The sequence below is a fragment of the Nematolebias whitei genome, chromosome 6 (genome assembly GCF_014905685.2).
Source record: "Nematolebias whitei isolate Nwh7 chromosome 6, NemWhi1, whole genome shotgun sequence".
Lineage (NCBI taxonomy): Eukaryota > Metazoa > Chordata > Actinopteri > Cyprinodontiformes > Rivulidae > Nematolebias > Nematolebias whitei.
The window spans coordinates 12,310,295-12,320,871 of NC_056503.1; the positions used below are offsets into that span (position 1 = coordinate 12,310,295).

Below are 10,577 nucleotides of genomic sequence, written 5' to 3' on the forward strand. Positions count from 1 at the left end.
TCTCCAGGGTTTGAACATTTTAATCCAGTCATGCTTTTACAGAATGTGCCACAGACCCACCGGATCAGCAAAGGTGACTCAAACAGAGTCTGTAGAAGACGAACAAACAACTGCGGGCAGCAGAGTAGTCCGTCCCAGAGATGTTTACTTCAATGTATTGCAGCCGTGCACGCGCACATGAAGACACAACAACAAAAACATTTTTCACTAGATTTATTTCAAGAAAGAAAAAATAAGAATAAAAACAAAATCTCATCCATTTGTCTCTTTCTCAAAAACGTCCAAGTTAAATACATCTGTAGAATAACAAGACCACCCAAGAAAACTCATCAGAAGGTGATAGATACACCCCTCAGTATAAACGTCTTTTATAACATTAGTCCGAGTTTTTAATTTGTGGTGAAATATAAATCGGTAGAGCCTAAACACACATCGTTTATCTTCAAATCCCAACTGGAGTTGTTCAAACATGGCTTAGAAAAAAATAAAAATAAAGGAAGCAACTACTTGAAATACATTACAGAATCAAAATACAGTACTTCTACCTGTAATGATGACAGACTAAAAAAAAAAAAGCCTTTTAAACTTTATTTACAGCAAATATATTCTTGCGACTTTCATCAAATGTGTCACAGATGAGCACTGACGTTACGTCGCAGGTCAGAGTCCTGCTGTGACGAAGGGAAATCCAGTGCATCGGGTTGAGACTTCACAAACAAGCCGTCATGACGGAACAGACAAGTTCAAATTGGCGTTAAAGAATAAACTTTACCTTAAGTCACGTCTGGTCTACACCTCCCAGCTTGTCCAGGAAGTAGAGAATGTTTGCTTGGCACATTTTGCCCTGACTTCATAACAAACATTACAGGACAGAAACGCACACACACATTATAGAAAAATGTAAAAGGTTTAAACTCTCAAAAGCATGTTAGAATTGAAATAATTCCACTTTATTAACCTTTTCAATGGAAACGTGATGTAACACAAAAGCTTTTGACAAATCAGACCTTAAAGCAATAATTTAACAAGAGGCTTCTACTAAATCCTATTTACATACATGTATCTATGTAACGTCAGAGGCAGACACCTGATATTGCACATGAAAAAGGTAGGTACATATGAAAGGTGCTTTAACGATAATAAAAAAAGGATCCGAGAGAGAAATATGGTGGCTTTTCTTTTAAGATCACCTGTATGCCCTTTAAACACATCATATAAAGTTCATGAACCTTTTCAAGGCTGACCAGAACTATTTTATCCGGCCATGCCAACACACGTCCCAGTGAAGGAGTGACACATTCGTCAAAACGCTTTAAAAGCCAGTCAACTTTCCCACAAAAGCATCCTGACAAGCTCTTTTCAAAGAAAAGTCTCAACTAAAAGCTGATTGTAACATTTTATCTTCTCTAACTTTCTTCTAACCTATAACAAGTTGCATCAAAGGCAATGGACTTTTTTCCTTCTTGATGATGTTCAGTGATTTACATTATTAGTGTTTAACGTACATCTTAGATGTTGAGCGTTCGTTTAGCGTATATCTTAGATCCTTATATACTGTTTCTTTTTATACTATATATTTTTGCTATTTTTGGGTCTAACTGGGACCTTGAGTACACGGTTTCGTTCCACCTCATGTACCACGTGATGCGAATGATAATGAAGAGCCTTGAACTTGAGTTTCACATCTCATCCAATTTCCAAAAGCAGAATGGGAGGAAGATCTTTCAGTTATCAGGCTCCTCTCTTGTGGAACCAACTTCCAGTTTCTGTCCATGAGGCTGACACATTGTCCAGTTTTAAGACTGGGATTAAGACTTTCCTTTTTGATAAATCCTATAGTTAGGGTTGGCTTGTTATGGTGTCTTAAGCTACTAGAGGACAAATTGACCTCATTTCTTTAAATTAATTGTTAAAACTGAATAGTTTTCATTTGATATTTCTATCTTAACATGTGATTCTTGACCAGCCATTGTGTATCTGTTCCTCTCAAACCCAGCCAGTCGAAGCAGATGGTCACTTGTCCTGAGTCTGGTTCTGCTAAAGGTTTCTTCCTCATGAGGGAGTTTTTCCTTTCCACCGTCTCCTTCATGCTTGCTCAAGATGAGAGTTCTGTGATGGAGTTAAACTCAAATCAGTCTGCTCCTCGGATAAATAACGTTAAATTATTATTTTTATATATGAATGTTTCTGTTCAGTGTCCTGAGACGACTTCTGTTGTGACTTGGTGCTATAGAAATAAAATGAATTGAAGTGAATCCAAGACAGCAGCACGGTGGCGCAGCAGGTAGAGCTGCTGCCTCTCAGCGAGCAGGTCCCTGGTTCAAACCCCGGTCCGGGGGTCTTTCTGGGTGGAGTTTGCATGTTCTTTCTGTGCATGTTTGGGTTTTCTCCGGGTACTCCAGTTTCCTCCCACAGACCAAAAACATGCATGTTAGGCTGATTGGTAACTTTCAATTGTCTCTAGGTGTGAGTGAGAGAGTGAATGGTTGTTTGTCTCTATGTGTCCCTGTGATGGACTGGAGACCTGTCCATGGTGTCTCCTGCCTCTTGCACAGTGATGGCTGGATGTGGGCATCAGTGACCCCCACAACCCAAAAAGGAAGAAGCGGGTAAAGATAATGGATGGATGGAAAGTTAAATCATGTCATCTGCTTCAGTGCTGGCACCAATACTCTTTACCTTGTATATGCTTCCATTAGGTAAAGTTATTTAACAGCATGGGATACATTTTCATTGTTATGCTGATGAAACAATGATATACAATATTTGTCCATGAAACCCATTGAACCCAATCAGCTACTTAAACTACAAGCATGTCTTAAAGATATAAAAACCTGGATGACCCTTAATTTTCTCCTTTTAAACCCAGACAAGACTGAGGTTTTAGTTTTTGGACCTGAGCACCTTAGGAATAAATTTTTCAGTCTTTCTCCCTCCTTAGATTACATTAATCTGTCCTCCAGCTCTAATTTATTTTTGATCAGGACATGTCTTTTATCACCCACATTAAAAACAGTACTAGAACCACCTTCTTCCATCTGTGTAATATCACAAAAATATTTTATCTTATCTAAAATGATGTAGAAAAACTGGTTCATGCATTTATCACGTCTAGACTGGACTATCGCAATGGTTTATTATCTGAGTGTCCAAATATTTATTTAAAACATCTTCAGTTGATCCAAAATGCTGCTGCCAGAGTCTTAACTGGAGTTAGTGGGAGAGATATATATTTCTCCAGTTTTAGCTTCTCTCCATTGGCTCCCTGTCAAATCCAGAACTGAATTCAAAATCTTACTTCTAACCTACAAAGCCCTCAACAACCTAGCTCCATTTTATATTACAGATCTTATTGTTCCATATTTTCCTAACAGAGCACTTTGATCTCAGACTGCAGGTTTACTCGTGGTCCCTAGAGTTTCCAGAAGCAGAATGGAGGAAGATCTTTCAGTTATCAGGCTCCTCTCTTGTGGAACCAACTTCCAGTTTCTGTCCATGAGGCTGACACATTGTCCAGTTTTAAGACTGGGATTAAGACTTTCATTTTTGATAAATCCTATAGTTAGAGTTAGCTTGTTATGCTACCATAGGCTTAGACTACTGGAGGACAAATTGACCTCATGTCCTTAAATGAATTGTTGCAATTGAATAGTTTTCATTTGATATTATTTCTATCTTAACATGTGATTCTTGACCTGCCATTGTGTATCTGTTCCTACCAAACCCAGCTGGTTGAAGCAGATGACCTCTTGTCCTGAGCCTGGTTCTGCTAAAGGTTTCTTCCTCATGAGGGAGTTTTTCCTTTCCACTGTCTCCTTCATGTTTGTTCAAGATGAGAGTTCTGTGATGGAGTTAAACTCAAATCAGTCTGCTCCTCGGGTAAATAATGTTAAATTATTATTTTTATATATAAATGTTTCTGTTCAGTGTCCTGAGACGACTTCTGTTGTGGCTTGGTGCTATAGAAATAAAGTGGATTGAAGTGAATCTGGACAAGTTTCTTTAAGAGAGAAATGTTTTTTTTATTATTCAAAACACTTCCTCAGTCTGCGGCCTGCCAAACCAGAAGTGTCCCATAAATATCCTTCATTGATGAGTTTCAAGCCAAACTCAACTGGAAGTTGGTTTGAAACATTTCTCCCTCACTTGTCCAGATGACACAATGTAACATTTTTTGTTGTCATCTACCTGGATGATTGAGTTTACAAACCTTTTTCTGAACCATTTTGGCCTTGGTGTTCCTCAGGCTGTTTCTGTAAGTTTGAGTAAGTTGTCCATCTGGTCTAAAACATTTGATTGTTGTTCATGATCATTGAGTGTTTTGGATGGATGGTCCATTTTTACACGTGCTAGAAGCCGGTTTCTGGGAATTCAACAGAAGGTTGGCTTGAAACACATCAGGCGCTATTTATGGGACAGTTCTTGGTTGGCATGCCTCAGACGGATGAAGTCTTTTGGATGAAAGACGAAACGTTTCTCCCTTAAAGAAACTGTCCAGATGACATGAATTAACCTTTTTTGTGACTTTGTTTATAAGCCTTTTAAAAAAAATAAGCTTTATTAAGCTTTTCAGTTGTGAAATTAAAGCTCCTTGCATGAGAAGTGAAGAATTTTTAAGAATCAAAAAGAAGTCCGGCTGTCCTGGATTCAATTTGTTAAGATTACTACGCCTTGGACGGCATGGGTGTTCATAACTAGAAGGGGAGAAGAAGAGCAGCAGATGATTTGTGGTTGGTGTCACCTTCATCAGCTTGTTTCCTCTCTCTCCTGATCTTGAGCCACGTTAGACCAGCCCTTCTCTGCCTCTCATCCACACACACTTCTGTCCATCATTTTACTTGAACTCTGCAGCATTTTCTTAAACATTAAAGTAAAACTGAGTGTGGCATGTTGACACAAAAATACCCTTGGCCCTGAAGTAATTGTATTTTTTTTTTTTTTTATGAGGCACAAATCAGAGAACTCAATACCTTTGGAGTACAGCAACTGTTTTTCAAGAAATAAAAATGTATATGATGGCTACATCTCTTGTTCAGCTGTTTCGTATTTTTGGATTAACCAAAACAAACAAAAAAATTATTTTATCCGCCTTAAACACTCGGAGCAGGTCGTACAGATAAGCAAGAACAAAGAGAAAAGAGATGGCATTACGTCTACAATTATACACGTCCTCAGCATGATTCAGTGAACACGAGGATTCTCACGCTTTAACCCAGCATCCACACTAAACAAAGTTTTATAGATTAAAAGCTCTAAGAAAGGCAGCAAAGATGCGCAATAAGGCAGATCCATATGACACGCTCGGTGACACACGATATAAAGACACTGCTGCTGCACATTTACACCAACAGATGAGACGGATCTTTTAAAGGGCTTATGTTTCACCATCTATAGAAGGTTTGTGGGAGAAGTGAACAGAAAAGTGTGGTTGGACGGTGAAAAGAATAAACTGAAAGACTTTTGTTTTTGGTGACTTTGTATCCGCAGGAAGTGTGATTTTTTTGTTTACTGTGTGAAAGCAGGGATCTGTGATATTGATGAGTGATTGTCAAAGTGTCACCTAAACCTTAGTAAAACAAAGAGGGAGGGTTACATTGTAGTTCAAATGTTTAGGCAAATGGGCCAAAACTCCCAGGTCACAAATGAATGAAACGATAGGAAAATGTGTTTTGATGTTGAAAAAAATTACACAGCTATCTTCTTCTTCTTTTTTTTAATTATTGATGGAGAAATTTGTTGCTGACCCGGATAAAAAGAACACGCGACGTCTATGCATCTCAGAAAACACACACAAAGAGAGAAATGTGGTAGCTGCATTTGTGTGGACGAAGCGGAGACGTTTAAATGCAAACGAGTTTTTATGAAACATTTTACACCACCTATCGCCTCACTGTCACACGCTGAAGCCGTCTTCGCCCTGTCTGAACGGTATGAACAGCATGTGCATGTGTCGGTTTGTGAGCGTTTTTACAATCTTCAGCAGATGTTCAGCTGTATGGATGGATTTGTGACTGGACGAGACGGTACGTTTTTCAGCAGAGCTGCTGAAAAACAACTAGATAAAGTCCTCACATTTGACTCTCCTCCACTGCTTGACAACAGCAACACGTAGCATCTAATCAGGGAACTGACTCAGACGAAGCCTCTTCGTTCCAGGTCACCTGTCGGATTCAGTTTGTTTGAAACTTTCCATCCTGCATCAGTGTTTGACAGCAGAGAGACCTGTCTCTCTTTGGTCACATAAAAAGCTATCCTCAGCCTCTTATTGGACCACAGAAAACCCCAGAAAAACCATCACCGGCCTGCCATCTTCACTGTCACTGGCCCTGCCCTCCATCTGTGTCGTCAAGGCAACCATTGAGGCAGTGGTCATCGCTCCCGAAAGCACCCTGGGACTGAAGCAGCTCGTATTCCTGGTCCAGAAAGTCCAGACTGTTGTTGCTAGGCAACCCGCGGATGGTAAACTTGTGCGACACTTTGGTCCACTGCTCACGATTTGCCGCCACAGTCTCGTACAGCTCGGTGGCCCCGGGAAAGAGTTCAGACAGCAGCCTGCGAGGGAAAGAGAAGGAGGGTTAGCTCTTTGAGGAGCTAAATTTAAAGTGACGCTCACTCATGATGAATCTCGTCTGTCACTTTGTTTCTAACAGAAAGATGTAAATCATCTCAGTGCTTTCATATTCATTTATTCATACAGTTAAAGTAAATTAAGTATATTTAGACGTGAATCTTAGTTTGATATTTTTTATATAGAGTTGTTTATAGATAGGAAATTATAGTATTTCTGAAAGTGAGTAGAAAAAAAAAGCCACTGTATAACAGAGGTGGTCATTACGTTTTCACGAGTCTGTACTGACCTAATCAAAGCAAACAAATGGCCTTTTACACCTTAATGTGGAAAAAAACATGTCTATCTGAACACATCAGTATCAGATATACTTTATCATAACTGGTATTTGTGATAAATGTTATGGTTAGCCTCAATATGCAACATTTAGTTATATTTCCCCATTTGAAACATTTATAATCAGTCTTATTGAGTCATCCCATCACTATTCTGAAAAAAAAAAAAAGTTTTGGGCCATGCTGGTTTAAAATCTAGAGAAAAAATATACTTATACTCTGCTGAGGTGAAACGTGGGCAGTCATGTAATCTCCAGTGCCAGTGCAGGGTTGCGCTTGTTAATCTGTCTGTTAGTAAAATATCTAATGAACTAGTTGGCACATTTAAATGAAACTATTAAAGTAAATCACTGGTTGTTCATTAGCAACTGGAGTCAACCTGATTCAAGATGGCCGCCACAATTAGTGCTAGCAAAGACGAAGTAGTACCACCATGGTCAGTTTAACAGGACTTAAATTTAGTGTGGTAGTAGCTGAGGGTCATTCCCAACACATGGGTAACGTGATAACAAATCACACAAAATCTTTGTTTAAAACTTTGACATACGAGGCGGCAGGCGGCAGGCACTAGTTTCCTTAATTTAGACTTAGCTTTTAATTGTATTAAAACATATTAATAAAATGCTGGTTTTCAATTATTTATTTTAAAGATTTCATAAAAGGGCTTCGGGGGCTGAATAGAGGTATATTTTCTGTTCAGAGGCACAAATGCAACATTAAGCATTCAGCTGGAGTCCTGGTCGTTTTCACAGTAAATGTACATTTCTGTTTTCACTCTAATTTCATCATCATTTATGTTCTGGCTCACACCTCCAGGAGGAAATATGGGACTGAGCTGCTAAAAGCTTCTGCTTTTTATCTGCAAGTCAAATAACTATGATGAATATACATATACATACATACATACATACATACATATAGTAGAATAACCTTCACATCAATGTGAAGATGACGAAGGAGATGGTCGTGGACTTCAGAAGGAACAAAAACATCTACACCCCCCTGAACATAAGAGGATCTGCAGTGGAAGTGGTCTCCAGCTACAAGTACTTGGGGTGTACACCTGAACAACAACCTCAGCTGGAGCAACAACACCACCAGCCTGATCAAGAAAGCTCATCAGAGACTCTACTTCCTCAGGCGGCTGAGGCGAGCTGGTCTGGGAAGCTCAGTCCTCACCTCCTTCTACAGGTGTGCAGTGGAGAGCATCCTGTGCTCCAGCATCAACGTGTGGCATGGAGGCTGCACAGCTGCAGAAAGAAAAGCTCTGCAGAGAGTGGTGAAGGCTGCACAGAAGATGTTGGAGTCAGTCTCTCCACCATCACAGACATCTACACCTCCAGATGCAGGAAGAGAGCCACCTGCATCATGAAGGACCCCACTCACCCAGCACACACACTTTTTGCCCCACTCCCCTCAGGAATGAGGTTGTGGAGCATTAAGTGTAGAACCACTAGACTGAGGAACAGCTTCTACCCTGAGGCTGTTAGACTCATGAATCTCTAACCAGAATAATCACTGTGAGAAAATCACATCATGTTGCTGCTGATCTGTTTCATGTTGCTGCTGATCTGTTTCATGTTGCTGCTGATCTGTTTCATGCTGCTGTGTTCATGCGTGCTCATCTGCTCACACAGACTCATGCTCGTGCTGCTGTTGGACGTAATGTTTTAATGCCACTGGTGAAATAGGAATCATTGATTTTGCACAGAACAAGTTGTGATGCATGTGAAGTCAGCTGGACGTGAGCGAGCTCATATTTCTCAGACGTACTTGTAGATGGGCATGGCGATGTGCTCCATGAAGCTGATCTGTAGCTCTGGGATGTACGCTTTCTCTCGGTCCATCATCTCGCTCGGCCGGTTCCCCATGGCTTTTTCCTGCAGTGCACACACACACAGGCATGACATAATTAATGCACATGGTAATGTGTAAAACAACTTGCATTATTAGAAGTTATTAAACAGCTTGTCCACACTGAAACATACCAGATCTCCTTGAGAGAAAAACTCTTTGTAAATCAGCTCCTGCAGGAACACAAAGAGGCAGAAGTCTTTTACTGCTCAGTGTTTTAGATTTGTTATAACAGACATGAGATTCATGATTTTTGAGACAAAACCACTGTCACTTTACAAGCTTGTGCAAAAAACAAAGTATTTAATCAAGTTAACGTTATATATAAAGCCATGCTGCTGTTTCACTTGAGGATTTTTGATTTTGTGAGTTTTTTTTCTCCTTTTTTCACTAAAACAATTTCAGCCTTTATTCCAACTCACTTTGTGGAGTGATGGATGCACCTGATAGGACTATAACAAGCCAGGTGTGCTGCAGGGATTTTCTCCACAGAACAGAAAAGAAAAGGATTTCTTGTTTTAGGAACAAGGATTATTATGTTTATATTTTTGTGTGCTAGACATTTGGAGATTGAGGGCAGAATTTAGGACGAGGTTTATGGGGTTTTGGTTTAGAAAAGAGGGCAGGTCAAGATTAAACATAATCCTCAAATGGAGAGTGGTCTCATAAAAGAGATTATAATAAAGTTTATAGGTTGTTTACTTTACGCTTTGTTTATGGCTCAGCCATTGTTTACTGAAAGTCTTTACAAATGATTGACTGAAAACTAACAGTCTGTTATTCTTGTTAATAAAAAGGGGTGTGGTCAATAAACTGACAGCGATCTTGCGGGTGGTTTTCCAGTCCTTGGTTTGGTCGGACAGATCACATGAAGTCATCAACAGGCACAGCAGCAGGGAGTGATGGGTACGACTCTTTGTGTTGTATCCATCTGAAATACACAAACACACAGCTGAAGGGATTGGGCACTACTACAGTACTGTTCGCAGGCCTCCAGTCATCACTCATTATTATCATTATTATTATTATTATTATAAAGATGGGCAACGATGAGGAAAAGTGACCCTGATTAAAGATGGCCGCCACAGTGAATCAATCTTGGCAAACCAAAAATGGCTCTAACTCAGTCAATTTTACAGATTTTGAGCTAAGACTTGGTGCGGTAATGCTTTAAAGTCACCCCAACACGTACTCTCAATATTAACGAATCACACAAAACCTCGTCTAAAATGTTAGAAAATGAGGAAACAACAATAAATAAATAACTTATACCAACATTCAAAAGCATAAAGAAGTAGAAGTCCACTTTTAAACATTAAAATTAGAATTTTTAGAAAATGTGGCTCCTTGGAATAAAAATGTACATTGAGTGAGTATCAACATTTCTGCAAACAGTAACTTGGTTCACTGACAAAAAATGGTGAATAAAATATCAAACCAAATAAAAGAATGAATAAATATATTGAATGAAATATAAAATAAATAAAATAAATTAATTAAATATATCCATCCATCCATCCATCCATTATCTTTACCCGTTTATTCCATTTTGGGTCACGGGGGTCACTGGTGCCCATGTCCAGCAATCACTGTGTGAGGGGCGGGGTACACCCTGGACGGGTCACAAGTCCATCACAGGGACACATAGAGACAAAGGAGACAAACAACCATTCACTCTCTCTCTCACACCTAGGGACAATTTAGAGTTACCAATCAGACTAACATGCATGTTTTTGGTCTGTGGGAGGAAACCGGAGCACCCGGAGAAAACCCACGCATGCACGGAGAGAACATGCAAACTCCACCCAGAAAGGACCCTG

General features: G+C 39.6%; 1 protein-coding gene across 1 annotated transcript in view; it reads right to left on the minus strand.

Moving 5' to 3' along the window:
- Window positions 1–5,485: 5,485 nt before the first annotated feature.
- LOC119411535 (cGMP-dependent 3',5'-cyclic phosphodiesterase) overlaps window positions 5,486–10,577 on the minus strand; it is a 23,990-nt gene continuing 18,898 nt past the window's right edge. The window contains exons 12-15 of the mRNA XM_037678487.1: window positions 9,576–9,688; window positions 8,892–8,930; window positions 8,677–8,783; window positions 5,486–6,552 (exon numbers count right to left, since the gene is read on the minus strand). Of these exons, the coding sequence (XP_037534415.1) occupies window positions 6,318–6,552; window positions 8,677–8,783; window positions 8,892–8,930; window positions 9,576–9,688 (494 nt within the window). The 3' untranslated portion in view covers window positions 5,486–6,317. The remainder of the gene's footprint in view (window positions 6,553–8,676; window positions 8,784–8,891; window positions 8,931–9,575; window positions 9,689–10,577) is intronic.